The 20,932-nt window shown below is 44.3% G+C and overlaps 2 protein-coding genes across 2 annotated transcripts; one reads left to right on the forward strand and one right to left on the reverse strand.

Annotated features, from left to right (window-relative positions):
* Nucleotides 1–2,061: 2,061 nt before the first annotated feature.
* LOC106654325 (nuclear pore complex protein Nup133) lies at nt 2,062–7,195 on the forward strand. The gene is made up of 17 exons (XM_014374130.2): nt 2,062–2,449; nt 2,548–3,205; nt 3,289–3,459; nt 3,545–3,854; nt 3,925–4,081; nt 4,160–4,334; nt 4,406–4,565; nt 4,644–4,756; nt 4,826–4,932; nt 5,012–5,228; nt 5,304–5,444; nt 5,531–5,732; nt 5,802–5,961; nt 6,030–6,225; nt 6,291–6,485; nt 6,577–6,799; nt 6,936–7,195. The coding sequence occupies exons 1-17, from the start codon at nt 2,352–2,354 to the stop codon at nt 7,067–7,069; spliced, it is 3,417 nt and encodes a 1,138-aa protein (XP_014229616.1). The 5' UTR covers nt 2,062–2,351; the 3' UTR covers nt 7,070–7,195.
* Nucleotides 7,196–7,199: 4 nt separating this feature from the next.
* On the reverse strand, nt 7,200–20,448 carry LOC106654270. Its single transcript, XM_014374063.2, has 7 exons — nt 20,238–20,448; nt 17,437–17,913; nt 8,525–9,413; nt 8,284–8,426; nt 7,995–8,198; nt 7,787–7,912; nt 7,200–7,714 (listed from the first exon to the last, which is right to left on the reverse strand). The coding sequence occupies exons 1-7, from the start codon at nt 20,338–20,340 to the stop codon at nt 7,215–7,217; spliced, it is 2,442 nt and encodes an 813-aa protein (XP_014229549.1). The 5' UTR covers nt 20,341–20,448; the 3' UTR covers nt 7,200–7,214.
* Nucleotides 20,449–20,932: the final 484 nt, after the last annotated feature.

The following is a 20,932-nucleotide window of genomic DNA, read 5'->3' on the forward strand; positions in this document are numbered from 1 at the left end:
CAAATCACCGGGGCTTGGCCAGCCAAACCAATCCTATACGCTTCAAGAACACAACCAGATTTTTTTCGAAGCTCTTGGACTTTTACTCACGATCGGCTACCGCGGCGAGGCGGGGATCGGAAGCGAAAAATACACACGAGGCTCGCGCGCCTGAAGGATGTGTGTGTGTGCAAAAACAAATTCGAGGCCGCGTGTGGCCCCGCTCGCTCGAATCGACTATATAATGTGGAAATTTATTCGTCAACTGCTCGATATATATCATATACGTCCTCCTATGTATCAGAGGCGCGCGAACGATTAATAAAAGAGGAGCCGAGGAAAGGCATAGTTGAATAATTCATGCACCTCCCTCGCTCGTCGGGGAGTGTTGCGGAAGGGGGGCACGAGTGAAAGAGAGCGGAGATAATGCAACGTTATGAAAAATTCAGCCTCTATCTTTCAGCCGGGGGGCAGCAACTGCGCGCGCGGGGGTTGGTGTATAACTACGCGCCACAAATACATTAGCGTCTGCTTAATAATATCACTCCCGCTATATATACTCGCTTTATCATCCTATCCACTCGTGCTTCGAATCGACGAATTATGGACAATTAATAATGTATAATAAAACGCACCGATGCTGCGGAGTTGATTCGATTTCTGGCTGGCTTTTACACGCGCATCCTATCTCAATAGACATCAACTTCTATTTACGTATTCATTGTTAACGATTTCAAGTAGTCCGCGATATGCGATGCGATGCGACGTCGAGTTCGAACTTTGAGTGTTTCTAGCGCACACACACACACACACACACACACACACACACACACACACACACACACATGACGTATACACTCGCAGCACGAGACACGTGCACCACCCGTACCTATATAGAGAAGCTGCCTTTTGAAAAGTTTCTCGCTGCATATGTCAGCGGCAGTGTATGCAGCAGCTCTACTCGACGCGACGCGACAGTTGAAGCTAGCTTTATAACAGCCGCATCTACGCGAACGTATAGGTACGGCTCTGTCTCTCTCTCTGGCCTATTTTACGCTACTGCTACTATTTTTTTCCATTTTTTTTTGCTTTTGCTTTTTGTCAAACCGCCTGTCTCTCTTGTCTTTTGTAACCGACTGTCGAGTGTATGAGCTTTCGTATTTTATACGGCAGTAGTATAGTACAAGCATAAAGTGCGTCAACGTCGAGAGAGCTCCGTCAACTTTATATCATAACGTTGGAAAAGTCGGAGTCGTTTAATTATTCGCGATCATTGTCGCGACGAGGCGACCTCGCATGGCCACACGATTATACATAACGCTCCAATATTCGTTCTCGAAAATTGCCCTGCCTGTACAATGGTTGCAGCAAACTTGCTTCGTTTATCATCCCTGCCACTGCGGGCGCAATGCTGTGATACCAATATAACGGCAATCGGGTAAACTCGCCGATCGCGCGCCAAAACAATTCGCCTATGCAGTTACTATACCAATACCACTGCTTTACTACTTGAACCAACTATTTTCACGTATTATGTATGTATAGCGATAAGCAATGCGCGACCTCGACAAAGGATGTGCGCGCATATATATGTAGTTTAAGGTATTAAATGTGTAGTACCACAGGATATAGGATTATGTACTTACCAGCGCCGATCCTCTCGATGCTTTTAAGCACACACACATACACTCACATACATTCACTTTGTGCAGCACTCGGAACACACACATACTACCGTGTGTGTATACTAACTTTCGCGAGAAAACTTTACAGGTATCGATGCGCACGTGCATATTAATACCGTACCGACACACGTAACACACACATCCTGCCTCGAACTTTGAACTAGTTTTGTGTGCAGTTATACCTACATATAGCTTTTTCGTTGTTTGAATTGAAAGAATATTCGCTGGCTTCGAACGCGGGCATGCGCGTCGCGCGACGGTTATTAGCGCAGCGCGCGCGACCTCAACTGTCATTCGGCGAATTGGCGCGAGCCAGCAACACGAGTTTACGATTATTATGATGATGATGATGATAAAATTTAAAAGTCCCCCAATCCCCGTCAGCAGTTACTATACCGGCAGCATCTGTGCGGCGGCGGCATTTCGCGCGTCGATTCTAACCTTTCTTATGTTGTATGTAGTCAATCACGCCGCCGGCTGACGACGACTCGAATGTATCCTTCGCGGTGTTGACTCGTGCTGTGCTATACTACTCAGTGTGTTGTTGTTGTTGTCGTTGGACAAGTGTTGTTTTATATCAGCTTCTCGGCTTTTTACTCGTATCTGTGACTTTTATGTGAGAAACATCTCGCGATAGAACGCCAAACATTTTTCGAGTAAATTTTACGCATATATGACTGCCGAAGCATGGACCGATCGAGCATTGGCAATTTTATGAACAAAAGCGTGAATTCGCCCAGCAGACGCCGACTGTCGCTGGTACAATCGTTGAAAAAAGGCGCATCGTAAGTATTTTAGATAGAATGACATTTCCCTCCTCGCAATTACTGCGCTATTGACATTTCAATCGACTCATCGACGAATTCGTCTCGCGGCCTTACAGCGGAATCAGCGTCTCCGGCAGATCCAACCAGTCGGTGCAGATAATATGCAAGACGGCGAACCACCTGGTCGAGCACTTCGGCTCGACGCTGCCGGTCCTCGTGACGGAGGCACTGACCTTCGTCGAGCGCAACGTGGCCGTCAGCGTCAGCGTGTCGCACGACGGCTGGGCCTGGCTCGTTTGCGGCCGACGACTCCTCGTCTGGCAGTGCAAGACCACCATACACGATCCCAAGCAGAGGCGCACCTTCAAGACCCAGTGTAGAGAGCTGCTGCTGCCGCAGAGCGATCTGGCCCACAAGGCCGAGTGCATCGCCGTCTGGATGAGTCCGGGCCAACAGGTGCCTAGTTGCATGGCCGTCTCGCCGGAGGGCATCGTTCGCTACTGGGCCAGCATCGCCACCGAGGAGATGTCCGTGGAGACAAGCGCCGAACTGGCCGGACAAGAGGTCGACTGTCTGACGCACATACCCGGTCACGGCTGCATACTGGCAACGACAACTTGTACAGTAGCTTTGTTGCAGCCGCACCATTCGGGTGGCAAGGGAACCATTAATTGCAGGGTTCTCAGAACGAGCAAAGGATGGTTGGGAGGTATTGGAAGAAGAATGTCGTCGCTCTTCTTTGGAGCAATTCCTCAGTCACCAGTCCAAGAAACCGTAAGATAATATAAATAGTTTTCACTTATATTTAAAGATTATAAGCATTACAAGCAAACTTATACTTGCAATGTATTTCACAGAAACTTATTAAAGTGGTGTGTTCTGGAACAAATGAAAGAGGCTCAAGAATATTAATTCTTGCTGGTAATTCTCTGCAGTATTGGTCTTTTCCACACGGTGAACAAGAGAAAATGGAATTTGATGAAGATATTAGTCATACACTGACGCAATCTTTCCAAAGACGCTCTTGGGTAAAAATTCATTAAATATTTTTCTAATGATATCATTATTATTTTGTACCTACTCTATTTAAACTAATGAACGATTTAATAACAGCAAGAATCAGGTGCCTGTAATCCTCAAAATTTGATGACTTGGATAATTGATATGCAACCTATTGAAGAAGGGCTTGTTGTTTTGGTAGCCGCCTGCTGTGCTGATATTTCTCCACAAGTACATTTTGCACTTGGTTTATTACCTTTAAACGGTACCACTCTGACAAATTCTTTCAAATGGTTTGTCCCTGTAAAAGTAGGTTCAATATACTATGGCGATGATATTGAATCTACAATTCATTCCTATCGATTCATCATTTCTGGTTGGGAAATTATTGTGTACAATAAACACAATGTTCATGTTGTAAGCAGTAAGTATGAAACTTGATTTAAAGATATACTATTAATAAATTTTGTTACATAATTGATACAATTTTACAGATTTATCAGAATATGAACAAGAAAAAATTGATCTTATTAGAGGTGATGATAGTGTTCTTGGTGGAGCTCTTTGCTCCGGTACACCTGTACTTTTTACCAAAAATCATGGACTCATAACAATTAGTCCAACAGATTTTTCAAATCAAGATTTCAATCAGTAAGTTTTGACTTTTTCTCTATATTTCACGTGATACGTAAAACATGATTAACTAAATAAAATTGCATGATGTTGTAGGAGTTACGCAGATGTAAATGCCAGTGTAGACTTGAATGGTACTAGTAACATGTCAATACTGCCTGAACAATTTGTCACTCTTATTAGCAATGAAGAAATCAATGAAATGCTGTATTGTACAGATGGTGGAAAACAGCTACAAGCAGCGTTTCTGTTGAGCGTCCGTAACAACAAGGTATGTAATAAAATTCAAAATTACATTAATTTGCAACACATTGTACCATATTAACTTTTTTAATTTCACAGGAGCAGTGTGACGATATTTTATCAGAACTTTTCCCCATGCAAGAGGAGCCTGTAATGGATATTGATGCACCTCTTGATACCTTAGTTTTAAAAGTAGCCAAAAATTTAATTGACGATTATCCTGCTAATGATCCCAGATGGGAGAATCATAGAGATTTGAGTAAGTACTTTTTACTTTTGATGTGAAATGACCTAAGCATTCGATTCTCAGATTTTAAAATCATTAATTGCGTTTTAGATTTTACATTGAATGCAGTTTTAGCTATGCAAATTCCTCATCAACTTGAAGGAAAACAAAAGTCGATTGAGCTTTTCATCATGTTCTTAAAAGAGCATAATTTATGGAGCAGAGTAAGACATTTTTTATTAATAAAGAGTACTACAAAATAAACGTATTTAACATTCTTCTTTAAATTTTAGTTTTGTGCTGTATCTTATAGAGGTGTGATTATGTCTACGTCACACGTTCTTAGTGAATTTGCCGAAAAAGTCATAGCCATGCTCTCGATTTACGGTTTTCAACAACGGTACGCATTACTTAAATATAACAGCACTTTTACGCTTACATAAAATTAATTTTTTTATTTAAAATTAAATTTTTCATAGCTATACCGAGATAATAGATGCAGCTATTGAGAAGACGTTGCCACCTGAATCATTTGTGTCTGAAGATCTTAGCCCCAATGACATTTTTTACAGAGAAGTCAGCGAAGTTTCATTATTTTTACCTAATCTTGTTCAATTGGCTGTCGATCAAGCCCACTCAGAAAGGCCTACTCAACAATTATCACAATATATTCTTCAAGTCAATTCAATTTTATTGGTACGTTCTATATGTTTAAAAATACTTGAAACTTTTATTTAACAAAATAAATTAATCACTTTGATTTTTTCATAGGGAGTTTTACACGAGGTTGTTAAATACCGACAATATAACGCAGAAAAATACGTACCACCAAAAACTTCTTCAATTACGGAATATCTTCCTTGGACTGCATCCACTGGAAAATACGGCTTGAAAAATTGCCTTAATACTATGGTAAACTTTTTCATTCAATAAAATAAAATAATATAAAATCTAAAGTAAAATAGACATATTTATTAAATGACTACTTTAATTTTCAGCAAAGCTTGACAATTCAACACGGTGTAACTAATACAACTGACCCAAGTGCTAGAAATGAATTGTTTGAACAGCTAGTTGGCTTGATCGATCTCATTTTAGACGGAAAAAAATGTCATTTAGAAAGTATCAGAGGCACTGAAAAGTTCGATATTCTTTTGAAACAATATGAGTCTGAAAGATCAAGTTTAATCCAACCCCTCAGTAAGTCAAGTCTAAATATTACACATACATATTAAAACTGTAAATTAACTAGGCAACACTTTTTAACAGTCAAAGAAGGACAATATGAAAATGCAGCAATGTTGGCTGAAAAATATTGCGACTTTGGCTCCTTGATTCAGATATGTGAATTGACAAACAACAAGCATCGATTGGACAGCTATATGGAACGTTTCGCGGCACAAGATTTTGCAGGATTCCTCTTTTCATGGTAAAAATCAAAAACTGTTGTATTTCATATTAAAATATTTATTTTATTATATCTTCGTAAATCTCTAGGTATGTGAAAGATGGAAGACAGGGTCAGTTAGTTGAAAGGTGTCGTCGCGGCGGTGCTCAAGAACTACAAGAAAAACTACTGCAACATCCAATCTTATCTTGGGTACAATCGGCTCTATCTGACGATTACCAATCAGCGGCCAAGACTTTGCAAAAGTTAGCCGATGAAGAAACTGAACTTGTCACTCGTAAAAAGGTAAGCTAAACATTAATTTTCTAATCCAGATGTACAATTTTTCAATGAAATAATCTTCTTTGTAGACAATGCTATCGCTCGCAAAATTGGCAGCCTTGGCTTCCGATGATCCAGAAGCTAAAATCCAAATGAACGTGAATACAATGAATTACGAGTTAAATCTCATAGCGCACCAAGAGGACGTGCCCATTAGCGTTCTGGAGATTTACGGCTACGACGTGGAAAAGCTGCGAGTGCTCTCGCCTTCGGAATTGATCAATGTATGCGCTATTAATATACTTGAATTAAATAGCCTCGCGCCCGCTTAACACCTGATTTATTAACTCTGCATCGATGTATGATAATTTACAGCTGTACACGTGCGCCGAGAGTCACATATCCAACGAGTACGACTTCAAGAAGGCACTTGACTTATTGGACTACATCGATCAGGAGGACGAAAAGATGGCCTTGAAAACGAGGATATGGGCTCGGGCTGCCAGATGCGATAAATGGGACACGGTCAGCAAAAATCCCGAACAGCAGATCCAGGAGACGACGTTTTTCAAAGTTATGGATCTCGTGCATTTGATGGGTCAGTACAAACATGGAAAAAAATTATAAAATAAATCGTCATATTTAATTTAACTATTTCTCTACTTTGATAATTCTTATCTTTAGTTTTTATTACATTTACACGAAGAATAATTTGTTTTCATATTATTTTCTAGGTAACAAAATTGAAGAAATGTTACCGTCAGTCGACTTGATATTGGCGGAGCAAGAGCTCGGCAATCTTGCCGCATCGAGCAACTTCCAGTACCTCATCAAATTGGTCTACGAGTACGCATTCAATAATTACTAGTTGGATGTCTTGGATTCGATTTATTTTGTATAATTGTTTATCTATCTAAGATTGTTATAAAAAAATATTTTGTACACTATAAGTATTTCGATAAGTAATAAATTTTAGGCTATTTTTCGATCCCTATACAATCGAGAGTCCACGCTCATTGAATCAGAGAAACCAACAGTAGCAGAATCAGCGTTAACTTTAATACTGACGCGTTGCGAGCGCCGGACGAGCACTCGTCCGTCTCGACGCGCACGCGGTATCGCACTTGATCCGGATACCGGCACTGTTTTTCGACGCACTTCACCGTGGAAGAAACGTTCGTCACTTGCACGTAGGTGATCGGGCACTTTTTGTCCTCGTTCTCGTCGCACAAGTTCGCCTCGTCGGCGGTGAGGGTCAAGTCGGTGTAGAGCGACAGATCGTCGCAGCGGTGGCTCATCCTCGGGCTCGAGCTGGTCCACTGGTTCCACCAGCAGACTTTCATCAAGCCGTAGCCGACACCCTGCACCGACAGAGTGAGCCGCTTCGTCCGGTATCGCCAATGCGGATGAAGCCTGTAGGTATTGGTTTCGTCGGGATCGATGTAGTCCTCGAAGTAAGATTTTTCGCTCGGTGCTTCGCTGCTACAGCTCGTTGGCCTCAGGGTTTTCGGCACTGAAAAGAGTTTACATTATCAGTAAGATTTTCCTTTTATCGGGATTCAACTAAAATTAAAAAATAAAATACCCGAGCTCAAATGTCTCGATATATCACTGGCGACCAATGACTTTACAACGTGATCCTCATCTGTAAGTAGAAAACGTCGAAACTGGTCGTACTTGGACTCGCAGGTGTAATACAAAAATTGCGTATCTGCAATGTAAAATAAAAATACTTCAGCACCATTTTACTCGATGATTGAAAATACACGATTAAAGAATAATCGCGTTCATACCTGGATGCTTCGATTTGAGCCTTTTAACGCTCTCGAGCGCTTGGGCTAACTGTCGCTCGTTCAAATGAACTTGAGGAACCAGCAGCACCACGGCCGTGGCGACGCTGCCCGCCGCGTGACTCGCGCCCGATTTGTCCTGCCAGTTCTTGTCGAGGTAAGCCTCGATACTGCCGAGCACGGCGGGAAAATCGACCGTGTCGGGCCCTGATTAATTGAAGAAAAAAAACAAAAAATCAAGTACTTGGTTGACGCAAGATTGAAAAAAGTGCGGGGTATGTAATGTACTCACAATTGATTCTGGAGAGTCTGTTGAGGGCTTGGTGAGCGTCGGACGTGCTCGCGGTGACGTTCGTCAGCCATCGGCCTGTTTCGCCGTCGAGCAGGCCCATTCGAGATCCGTAGGCCGAAACGTCAAAGTCGTCGATCAAAGACCTGATAAATAATCAAAAACAAATAATCTATTGAGCACAGGTGTCGGGTGTATAAATTGCGTAACCACATGAATGTCGTTAACGCGCGTTGTAACTCACGCGAGAAACTCCGCCGTGTACTCGGGCGTGAAGGCGCCGTCGAAAGCCACGAGGAGTTCGAGTCGAGGTCGATCCCTTCGCTGACCCAGACAGGGCTGCGCGCCGAGCAGTCCCTGATTGGCGTAACGGTCGAAGGTGGCCACTGCCCGAGTGCTCAGACGTTGCAGAGCCTCCTCGGAGACGGGCGTGGCGCCCGCGCCCAGGTAGCCGATGACCTGGGCCGCGGCGTAGGTCTGCTCCTCGATCAGGGAGTTGGGCGCGGCCCAGGGAAAGTCCCGGCTGCGTCGGCAGGCGCTGGCCACCCTCGACGACGACGACGAGGCGCTGTTGTCGAGGCCACCACCAGCGGCAGCGACAACTCCCTTCTCCGAGTAGTACATGTCGAGCAGCTGGCTCAGACGCAGTCCATCGGCGACGTGGGCCGGCCACTGCTCCATGTGCCTGGCCAGGATCAGGCCGTCGACGTCGCCGAGCAGCTCGGCCCTCGTCGCGTCCCAGCTGTCGTAGCGATGACGCACGTAGAAGGCCCGCGGCCTTATGGTGCTGTTCCAGAAGCCGCTCGCCCCGAGATACATCTGCTCCCTCGCCGCGGGTCCCTGATTCACCACCATCTCGGCCAGATCGCCGGCCAGGGTGGCCAGCCAGACGTTGTCGACGCGGCTCTGCGACGACTTGCCGCCGTCCCTCTGCCAGGCCCGTTGACGATCGCTCGGGGCGGCGAGCCCGGGCAGATCTTGAAGCAGCCTCGCGCGCACCTGCTGCGGCTGGAGGGCTGCCGCCACGGCGGCGATCACCGAGCCCAGGGCGACGGTGCCGTAGTGGGTGAGCACGACGCCGGACTCCTTCGGGCACGTTGAAGAGTAGTCGGCTCCGCCGTGCAGCGATCTCACTGAAAATCGTTGAATAATCGAGCGTTCGTTAAACGTGAAATAAGTAGGTGATGAAGGGAGTAATATACAAATAAAATACAATAAGAAGCATACAAAAGTAAGTTAATGAATTCAATTTTTATTAATTCATTGGATCTTTCATTGTTGAACATAGAAGTAACGTAAAACTTATTACATTATATTTATTAAACTGATAGTAACAGTAATAACTCATTACGTTAAACTTATTAAACGTATAGTAACTAACATTCTTCGAACAAACAAAACTTTAAAGTTTTTAAATTTTATGAATTAATTTTTCTGAAATAAACGGCTAAGATGAAACCGCCAAACAAATGGAATGCAAATCTTTGTTCACCAACTCGTCGACGATCATCTCGCAGCAGTCGATCGTCAGCCGACAGCGCGTCAGCTCCATCAGCGATTCCAGTCCCCAACGGCGGAAAAATCCTCTGGCCATCGTCTCGCTCAGACGCTTGGCGCTGAGCTCTCTGATCGGCTCGGGCAGCACGCGATAATCGTCGAAGCAGGCCAGCTTGAAGTAGAGCATATACGTGAACGTGTTGGTGGCCTCCTCGGGCCTCGAACGAATCAGGTCGTGCAGCGACAGGTTCTCCTTGTCCTCGGTCAGGCTGAGATTCTTCGCCCATCTGGCGAATCGGTCGTCGTCGTCGTACCAGCGCTCCTCGAGTCGCGCCGGCGTCTCGAACAGGTCGTGCTCGGCGAACGTACGCATGATGTTCGCGGCGACGCCACGGTCGAACTCGTAGCCGCGTTTCTCGAGGCAATCGACGCAGGCCAGAGCGCCGGCGACCAGTCGAAATCTGACGTTCAGCCAGTTCTCCTTGTAGCGCGGCGCGAATCCTTCGGGAAACTTGATCTCGGCGGGAAAAACGACGCGAGTCAGATTGGCCCAGCGACGCAGAAACGTGTCGACCAGAATCGGCTGGAGATTCGTCACGGCCAGCTGCAGCGGCGTACGGCCCAGCTTGTCCTCGGCGTCGACCTTCACCGGCCGATACTTCTCGTCGTTCAGCTTGAAGAACGTCTTGGCGCTGAGGTAGCCGTCGTCGTCCCGCTGGCAGATGACGTGCAGCGGAGTCGAGCCCTCCTCGTCGGCCAAATTCGGATTGGCCCCTCGGCTCAGCAGCACCTGGACGATCTTCTTCTCGGAGTCGGCCCGCAGTGCGTAATGCAGCGGCGCCCGACCGTACCTGTCCCGGGCGTCGACTTCCACCGGTTTGCGCTTCAGGTCGGTGATCTTGAAGAACATCTCCGCCGAGTCCTCGTGCTCGCTCTGGCTGATGACGTGCAGAGGCGTCTTGCCCTCCTTGTTGGCCGAGTTCGGATCGGCGCCGTTTCGCAGCAGCAGTTCGGCCGTCTTCTTGTGACCGCCGAGCAGAGCCAGGTGCAGCGGCGAGTCGCCCGTTTTCGGCACGAGGTAATTGGGACACTGTCGGTGCTCGAGAAATTTCTTGACGATGTCCTTCAAGCCGGACCGGCAGGCCGCGTGGTAGTGCGTGAATCCGTCTTCGTCGACGTAGTTCACGTCGAATTTATCGAATATTTGGAAAAGATAGGGGATCATGGCGTGAATGTCGTCCTGTCTAGCTGCGTGATGAATCGGTGTGGTGCGACGCACCAGTGGCTTGCCGTACGCGTCGAATTTTGGCTCGTCCTTGTAGCCGGTGGCGATCACGAAATTGAGGAACTGATGTCTCTGAAGCACGTCTCCGTACCGGCCGATAGCGGTCTCCGTAAGAAGCCAGTCCATTTCTTCCTTTTTAAAGACGTTCTTCGCTGCTCGGAGATCAGTCACCTTGCCCATCCAGTCGCCGGTCAACTCGTACAGATCGTGGATGAACTTGACTCGCTCCTCTTCAATTTCCCAATTAACCTCTTGGCGTATGCTCTTCAATTTTCCCAAGTTGACCTTGCTCATTTGGTCCATTATGTGCTCGAACATGGCCTCGATGCCCTTGTCGCCCGCGGCATCTCGAATTCTGTCGAACATCTCGGCGGATTCGTCGTCGGACATGTCGATTTCTTTCGGCACGCTCACGCACGCACAACACAAAGCGGCTTACAAGATCAAATGTACTTTTTACTTTACGAGAATGAGAATCAACTGAATCACTCGCTGCAGTCGTGGAATCGACACGATGTTGTTGTTGTTGTTTACGACGCAGCGTCTTAGCGAGTACTGTTTGACGGTTAGACCGAACGTTGTACGACTCGCACGGACGGGCACGAGAGCGCGAAAGAGACAGAGATGCGCGTCGCTAAAAAGACGTTACAAAGGCACTAACTGAGCAGTATAAGTAGCGACACCCGCAGAAGTGAACAAACACAGATTCATGATACGCGCGGCACTCAAAAACGCTGATCGTAATCGCAGCGTGCGAAAGACGGCATAACAAGTCCGGACTGGAAGAGTCTACGATCTTGCATGGTTCATGGCATGGCGCTGCTGCTGGCACCCAACTCATAGGCCGATCGACTGCATTATGCGCTCAGCGCTATCATAATTAAGCGTATGATATCAAAGTACACAGCCATGGCTATGAATTAATTACGAGCACGTGCGAATGGATGGAAAATAGTCTTCGGGGTGAATTTTTATGACTTTTACTCGAAATTACATTTTTTTCAGTATAGTTTTATAATAGCAAAATTAAGTGAACATTTTAAATTTGATATTTAACATAATTTAATTCGTTCGCTCGTTTATTGCATTCAATTTTTGTTGGCTAGTCGTTAACTCGTTTTTTATCATAATATGCAAGTAACGAAATTGCAACACGTTTATACTTACATTCGGAAGAGAGAAAATAAATTGAATAAATGATCGCAGGCCGTGTAGTGGGTTTTTACGCGACTCGATTGTCCACTTTGCTAGTCAAAACAATATCGTTCACCTGAATACTTTATCCTCGAGTAAACCGTTGTTTTACGCGTGTCAATAAAAAATGTCCATTTTGAAATAATTCAAGATTTCAAGAAAAAAGATCGTCTGAGTAGACGATACGCAGATTTTGAACCGATGATAGGAGGACAACGGACATCGTATCTTTCCTTTCACTTATATTCCCTGCAATTAACAGTGAACGATTTTTTTTCGCTTTGATTACCGTACCGTTCAATTGTTTTTTTTTTTAAATTTTCAAATTGCTGTCTCTTTCAAGAATCACCGCCTGCTATTTCATATAAAAGTTTGCAAGTACGAATGTAACACGGTGCAACATGGTAATTAAGAACTTGAAAGGTGTTTCACTAGAAATCACGTTTTTTTGTCAATACCCATCATAATTAAAAATCCACTTGACGGTGGTGGTCGGTCTGAAATTTCAACTGCTTATTGTTTACATGAATAATGAGATTTTGACATCTTATATGTTAGATATTTTTTGAGCAAAAAATTACCAACAAAAAATTTTCTATTACTATTTTTTTTAAGATTAAAATATTTTGCCCAAAAAATAGGCACCATTAAAAATCTCGTTTTTACGAAGATCCGGTGTAAATGTATATTGATTAAAAGACGTTTATACTTCAAAAGTTACTTCATTGAATCCCAAAAAATTGGTCATAAATATCATCTACCCTTCATAATAAATTCACAAAAGTGGGGAAAAACGTGTCGACTATCGTGTATGTTAATTGTTCCGTTCATGAATCACTTTTATTTTATTTTACAATTAAATAGCCGCTAAATTTTCTTGCGCATATAAAATCAAGTCGAAAAAGAAGTAAGAGTTCAGTGCCGTTTTGGCTAGCAACGAGTTAAGAGCAGCATAAAATATATCAATAACGATGTCGACGCTCGCGACGTTTTGCCAAATTTTCGCGGCTCTAAACGGCATAGTCTTGCTTGGTTCGGTCTCATCTGCGAGTACCCATCGAAATTTCACGTTCGAACCCAACGTCGGTAAAAATTATGCAGAGTTCCGTCTAGATTCCATCGAAAATACCACCATCTATTACAGCGCATGCGAAGTGGGCTTCGACGTCCAGAAGGAATGCACTCTTTATCGAGTCCAGGCAGATTTGTCGGGAGGCAGCCCGAAACAGGACGAGTGCAAAGTCACGCTGCGCTCCGAGTCCGGCGGCGCCATCCCCGAGGATCTTGTTGATATCCAATCTCTAGACAAGCATCGAGCGATCTTGCGTTGGGCCGAGATTAGGGTTGATAGCGAGAGTTACTTGCAATTCAGCATTGTCGATTTTTCCAATTGTAAAGTCAAACCGACCAACATTTCATTTCATGATCCGAATTGGTTGATAATACGACGGGAGCTGACATATGACAAAGGAGAAGGTAATCTCGTACTTATTTCGCCTACCAAAACGCGCGTGGATAAAACATCAATCGATGCTGAAGGAGTTGCTTCGAAGCTCGATACGTGGCTCACTTATCCAACTGTCTTGCGCCACCCAGCAACTATCGTACCATTGTCGAAGGACAAGGGCTATTTGGTTATCGAAGTTGAAGGGATCAAATTGAAGCGAAGACCAATGATGACTGTAGCTTTAGTTCAGCCAAACGGTAATTGACATTGAAAATAGTTCAATTTTCGGGGTTTAAATTATAACACTTAAGAAATTTTTCACGCTTTCAGGTCAAAGACAAAATTTAACTCATATCGAAAGTGATTTCCTCCCTGAGGTCTCCTTGGCCAATGGATTGATCGGAATATGCGGATATACCAACGCTACAGTCATGAAATGCACCCAGTTCAAGCTCGGCGACAAAGAGATCAACTGGTTTTCAGTCAGTACCGTTAAAAAGATAGATCCAAGAGCAGCTATCTACAATTTGCCGAGAGGCGAAGGATTTTTGACTAGCATCGCAAAAAAGTACGACCTGGTGCAATTCGATGGCGACAAGTACCTGTTGAAAATAGGTTTGGACGGAAAAGCCAAGCAGTTTCTGGATCCTAATATGAAATGCGAGGATTGGGAGTTTAATTTCGATAAAATCTTCCAAGACGACCGAGGCAATTACTGTCTGAGCACAGTTTGCTATGGTCCAAAATTGCAAACGAAGTGCTTCAAACCGGAAGAATTTAAAAATATTACAAATTACGAGATAAAACCAGATGACTACATTAATGATATACAAAGGCTAATAATCGAATAATGAATATTGAACACTTTTGCGTATATTACGCCTTTGTGTGTGAATAAGTTGTTATTAACTACTCTATTATTTAATTTAAAATAAAATGTGTAATTTTTTTTCTACTGTTTACTAAACTTATTCGATTATCTCCTGAAATAAGTACCAAAAAAATACACAATCGAATAAACTAACGTTAAACTAGACATTTTTTTCAACTCAATGCAGTACTTAATTAAGTATAACCTCGATAACCTTTTTATATTGTCTATGTAAAGAAGAAACTTCGTCGCTTCACGTCCGATTCTTCATTTAACTTTGACGAGTGTATATTATATGATGAATTCTCAAAAATTATTTAAAAACAGTTCAAAAAATCTCAAAATCGTTTTAATTTTTTTATACACGCCCACTCTTAATTGTCCCAGCAGCTCTGCCAATTTCTGCGGACAATGTTAATAATAAAAAATGGATGTGCAAGGCTGAACGAGGGTAGCTGCAGACGCGAGAAAGACGTGAAACTTCTACATTACGATTTTTTAAAAATGAAATAGAAATAAAATTAAAATCCAAATAAATTCAATTCATCGCTTGGATTACAATTTTTTATTTATTTTGTTTTATTTGTCTTGATTATAACAATCGTTGTTTAGCAATGAAACTTCAGAAAAAAATTAGTACTTTGAAAACAAAACATTATTATAATTTCTATAGTAGTATACGTAACAAAGCTAACGTTCTTGTATTCATTATTTATTTCAAGATGCAGCTATTTCGTAAGGTTTAATATTATTTCGTTTTCTGAAAAGACACGATTACACAAATTAAAAAGTTATCAAGAATTTTGGGATGTAGCCGCAAAGCAAATAGAACTTAAATCTTTGTTCATCAACTTATTAATAATAATTTCACAGCACAGAATAGGCAGTTGATAACTTGTCAGCTTCAACAAAGGTTCCAGGGCCCATTCACGGAAAAATCTTCTGGCCATTATCGCGCTCAGATGTACAGCACAAGCCTCTTTAGTCCCTTCCGGTAAATCTGTGTAAACACAGATGCACGCAAATTCAAAATAGTCCGAACACGTGAGTCGTTTTTCCACTTCTTCGGGTTTCAACTGAACCACGTCGTAGAGTGACAGATTTTTATTTAACATGTTGTTTTTCGCTTCTTCCGAGAATTTGTCGTCATCGTACCAACGTTTTTGAAGATTCGCTGGCATCTCGAACAATCCGTTTTCAGCGAACAATTTCATGATGTTCATGGCGTTGCTTCGGTTCAATTCGTACCCTCTTTTCTCTAGGCACTCGACAACGGCCAAGGCGCCAGATACCAGTCGCAATTTGATATTCAGCCAATTATCCTTGAATCTAAGATCGAATTCATCGGGGAATTTAATCTCAGTGGGAAAAACGATGCAAGACATGTCAGCACCACGACTCAAGAGAACTTCCGCGGCAAGTGGCTGAAGATTCGTCACAGCCAATTGCAGTGGAGTCTGACCTGACTTGTCTCGAGCATTGATATTCACCATCTGATGTAATTCGTCGTTGGTCTCGATAAACGTCATCGCAAAGTGTACCCCATCTTCGTCTCTACAGAAAATAGTGTGCAAAGGTGTCTGTCCCTTTTCGTTCACCAAATTTGGATCAGCCCCTCTTCTCAGCAGCAATTCGACAGTCATACCGGAGCCGTTTTCCATAGCAAAGTGAAGCGGAGTTTCACCCAAGTCGGTCTGGGCGTTTATCAACAACGGCTGATGCCTTTCATCGATGATTTTGAAGAATCGCTCCACCATTTCCTCGAAACTTTCACCAATCAAATGCAAGGGAATTAAGCCGTTCTTGGCGGCTAAATTGGGGTCGGCGCCATTTTCCAGCAGCAGTTCGACTACTCTCTCGTTTCGATTCTCTACAGCCATAAGTAGCGGCGATTCACCTGTATCTGAGGTGAGGCAATTGGGATCTTGTCCGAGCTCGAGGAATCGCTCGACCGCGTAGTCGTCACCAGCGAAGCAGGCCGCATGAAAGTGCGTGAATCCATCAGATTCGTCCGTGTAATTCGCGTCAAATCTGTCGTAAATGTTGAAAAGAGCAGGGATTACGTAAAAGTAATTCGTAGCCGCGTGAAGCAGTGCTGTCTTACGATGCACCAGTGGCTTGCCATCTTTATCCAATTTGGGCTCGTCCTTGTAGCCTGTGTCGATTACAAACTGGATGAATGAAAAATCGTCGTCGATGCGGTCGGGATCGTCTTTGTTCCTCATACTCTCCACGAGGATCGATTCGATTTCTTCGGGACTAAAAACGTCCCGGAGGTTAGGAAGTTCTCCGTACCAATTTCTGACTAAAGAAAGAAATTTTCGGAAAAACCCACGTCGCTCCTCTTCCATCTCCCAGTTAACCTGTTCTCGCAGATTTTTCAACATTTTTAAACAAAATTGCTTTTGTTCGCCCATCGCTCCGTAATAAACTCACAAATTCAACACACTGTCGCTTTTTAAAATAAAATAAGTATTTTTCACTTAATTCTCGCAAGAATCAGGTACTGCAGCCGATGCGATCTTTCGCTGTTTACGCTGCGGCGTCGTAACGTGTACTGAACTGCGACGGCACAAGGAGGCACGGAGGCGCCTGCTATTGTTCGAGCGAAAAAAAAGTGGCGCGAAAGAGGCAGTGATACACGACCCTATAATTTACACAGACGTCGTAAAATCATATTAGAGCTAAGCAGCAATCGCGCGGGCCACTCACAACAGCACTGAAGTAAAAAAAGTTGGCAAATCACAGCTTACAAAATTACAAGTATTTTATCTCTTAGGATTCCATATAGATCATTTCGGGCTAACATTTCATGTTCATTTCTCTTCAAATAACAAAAACCATAATAATAATGTCACTTACCGGCCAGGCGTCCTCTTGGCGGGGCGGGCTCGCAGAATCGCTCTTCGCCGGGTCCGCGACTGCTCCACAGACTGTTGGACAGGGCCTGGTGCAGCAGGCAGCGCTCGGGCCGCGTCAGCAGCTGCTCGGCCTGGGGCAGAGCCTCGCGCGGCAGCAGCTCCTGCAGCACGCGATTACGCAGTCGCTGGGGTCCGCGTGCCTGGTAGCGATCAGCGGCGGCGACGCCGGTCACCTGGTGACTCCGGACGTGTTCGATGCCGTCTAACTTGAACCTGCCCAAGATGCCGTTGGACATGTCCCGTAGCGAGGTGCTCGAGGACGAGGATGCCTCGAGCTTCCTGACGATGTCGAGGATGACGGGTAGATTGAGGGGCAGCGAGGGCGCCAGTACGCCGTCGTGCCTCGTGTAGCATTCCCGCAGATGAGCCGGCAGAGCTGCTCGATACGACGATGACTCAGCCAGTCCACCGCGGCTTCCTGCGTAAGCGCGCGAATCAATGACTTTTTATCCCTTTACGATAGGCCGTATAATATAAACACGTAAGTTAAAGATACTGTAATAAATATACAGCGACTCGTCATCGCAGCCTCTTTTGCGGTCGATTCGGAGTATCGCGTTCGTTTCTGCATTGCGCCGGTATACACATTGGGCGCGCACGAGAGAGCCGTGTGTGATTCATCCGCGTTCGTATACATGTTATACGCGGGCCGTTGCTCGCGATCGAGTCGCATCGCGCGCCAAGCCGCTATATAGGTATAATTAATGCGAACGGAGGTCAAGAGCAGCAGCAGCAGCTCGATCGCGGGGGATCGTTGGCCGCTGAGAGCCGAGCCGCTCACGAGACACATACGAAAGATATGCTCTTTGTCTCGCTCGCGTCTCGCGCGCGCCGCGCACAGCATTGTAATAACGTATATAGGTATAGTTATATAGCGTCGTGGATCGTCGAACGCGGATGCAGAGAATCAAGTGGTTTTCTGCGGAATAATAATGACGCGCCGCGTGTGCGCGGGACAAAAGCATCGTTATGCAATTTCGAGATGATCGGAGAGCCCCGCGGTATACGCCATCGACTCTGCTTTTTTTTTCTCTTTTCTCGAGAGAGAGAGATAACGAGAATTCGGTTTTAATTTTGAGAGATACGTACGATTTTGTGTGTACTCTTTGTCGTGCGATTAGCGCGAAAATTTGCACTCGCTTGCTTTTTTTTCTATATAAACGCCAGCTGACTTTTTTCTTTTTCTCTCGATACTTAGTACGGGCGATTCGTATTATTAAGTAGCCGCAGGAAACAAAGATGAGTATTTGGCGGATGCTATTGTGTACCGAAATGAGATTCCTGTGAAGTTCGAATAACGAGGCATATACTTAACAAACGTTTATACCAAAGGACTCTATGGCAAATCGATTTTATAAAGTAAGCACGACAAACGTCACCTGTTCCGACCGAGCATTTGTTTTTTTTTCTCTCTCTCTCATCAAATATTCAACGCTAATTGCATCTATTCACCTTGACTTCCATGGTTTACAATTTTAAAAATTGTTGAACGTCGACCGTACCGTACAAACGTTTGAAAAAATAAAAAATAAAACGGTCGAGAAATTTCTATGTGCTTAAAAAATTTCAATATCGCATCGATCTGTTATTTCAATTATGCTCGATTAACCGAGCAGCAGGTATTTCAATCGCGAGATGGTAATAACGAGCAATTTTTTTTCTTTCGTAAAGAATTTGCGGAAAGAAAAAATATCAAATATTTGTACGTATACGGTTAATTGTAATTACGCAACGAACATAATATTCGATGACACTTCGCAAAGACAAGCGTCTCGGTTATTATGTCGCATGCGAGTCGTATTACCTTCATTTTTTTATCATCTCGCGAAGATACGTTTATATACGTAAAGAAAGACAAGAGAGCAAAAATAATAAATAAATAAATAAAAAGTACATGTCAATGTTTAGTTTGATTGACCTACATTCGCATCGTGCGAGAGAGAGAGAGAGAGAGAGAAAAAAAAAGAGTGCACAGAAAAAATACATAAAAAAGAATCGGGTCTGAAAAGAGGCAATCGGGGTTATAATGTATATAACGAAGCGTAAATATATACGCGATGCGCAAATAACACTCGAGCGGCAGTGCCGGAATATTCACTTATACACACGCGTTTACGATTACTGTATAATAACGAGCGATACAATTGATGGCGCGATGCACAGCTCAATGAGACACGCGGACGCATCAACTGCCGTCGCGATAAGAACAAAAATCCGTATATTCGTGGATCCTTTGCGTACATAGCCTGGCACGCGCTGACGTTATATACAATATAATATATCTCGATGTAACAGATCGATACCGTTCAAATATTTACCTATAAAAAATACATACAAAGTAAAGGCGATCGGAGCAATCTGTGCTTTTAGATAATTTCCTCGATGCGTGTATGCATCGAGTCTACTCAATGAGCTCTGCAGCTGTATTACACGACGTGTGCCTCGGTTTCTATATCTTTGTGTGCGTGTAAAAGAGTCGAGCAATCGCTATCGCTGACAAATGTTCGTCTTTTGACAAGCTGTCGTTACATTTAATACATGTCACGCGAGTTGGCTTACGAAGAGGAGAAAAAAAAATAAACAAAACGAAAGATCCTAGAAAGTCTCGATGCTCCGTTCTTTGTATATACAGACTTTTTTGCTTTTAAGAAACAAACGAGAGTAGAGAGATGGACCGGATGTAGCACGCGCGGATATCGGTAAGTAACGATACACATTCGTACATTTACAACAAAGACTCACCGAGAAAAGAAAGCGACAGAAGCACAATCGCAGCAGCTTGAAACGAGTGGACGATGGGGTTGTAACTGTAGCAACTCGCGAGTACCGGCGAACAACGATCCATCGCGACAACGATCAGCACCCGCACAATCGGTCATGATCGGCCACTTCGGGCGGACTTCGGCAGCGAGACTGACTGACTCCGACTGTCGAGTCGAAAAAACGGGTAGCGAACCAACTACTTGCTGCTGCTACTACTACACACACTCGAAAGAGTGTAGTACATCGAAACACATGTGTGTGCACTGCGTCATTGTCGTCGTCGTCGTCGGCAGCGGTGGCAGTTGTGGCGCTTGTCGTTGTTGCGCCCGACCCCCTTCGTCTGCAGCGGTTCTGTCGTACCTCCTCCTCCTCCTCCTCCTCCGTCGATGCTTCTCTGCGGCTTCTTGGTATATATATAATATCGGCGCGGCGCAGCATGATTCGCGCGCGAGCGTCGAACGAAAGTGAAAATTACCGCGAGTGACTCAGGCGGCTGGTATATATACTATATGTATGTATGCGTTGATATGCAATGCACGTTACGGTTCGCGTACAACACACACATACATACACATATATTGGATCGTGACGGTGCTCTTGGCGCACATATAGTAGTCGGCCGATGCGCTCGATAAGATAAGCCACACGCTCTCTTTCTCTCTCTCTCTCTCTCT

Source organism: Trichogramma pretiosum, unplaced genomic scaffold (assembly GCF_000599845.2).
Source record: "Trichogramma pretiosum strain Unisexual culture from Peru unplaced genomic scaffold, Tpre_2.0 scaffold54, whole genome shotgun sequence".
NCBI classification, from domain to species: domain Eukaryota; kingdom Metazoa; phylum Arthropoda; class Insecta; order Hymenoptera; family Trichogrammatidae; genus Trichogramma; species Trichogramma pretiosum.

Excerpts from the sequence above, each read along its gene's own strand:
- LOC106654325 (XM_014374130.2), top strand. The coding sequence starts at position 2,352 with ATGGACCGATCGAGCATTGGCAATTTTATGAACAAAAGCGTGAATTCG. Across the intron at positions 4,335-4,405 it reads TGAGCGTCCGTAACAACAAG|GAGCAGTGTGACGATATTTT; the intron begins GTATGTAATAAA and ends TTAATTTCACAG. Across the intron at positions 5,445-5,530 it reads AAAATTGCCTTAATACTATG|CAAAGCTTGACAATTCAACA; the intron begins GTAAACTTTTTC and ends TTTAATTTTCAG.
- LOC106654270 (XM_014374063.2), bottom strand. The coding sequence starts at position 20,340 with ATGGATCGTTGTTCGCCGGTACTCGCGAGTTGCTACAGTTACAACCCC. Across the intron at positions 17,914-20,237 it reads TCTGTCGCTTTCTTTTCTCG|GAAGCCGCGGTGGACTGGCT; the intron begins GTGAGTCTTTGT and ends GCGCTTACGCAG. Across the intron at positions 8,199-8,283 it reads CAGACTCTCCAGAATCAATT|GGCCCGACACGGTCGATTTT; the intron begins GTGAGTACATTA and ends TCAATTAATCAG.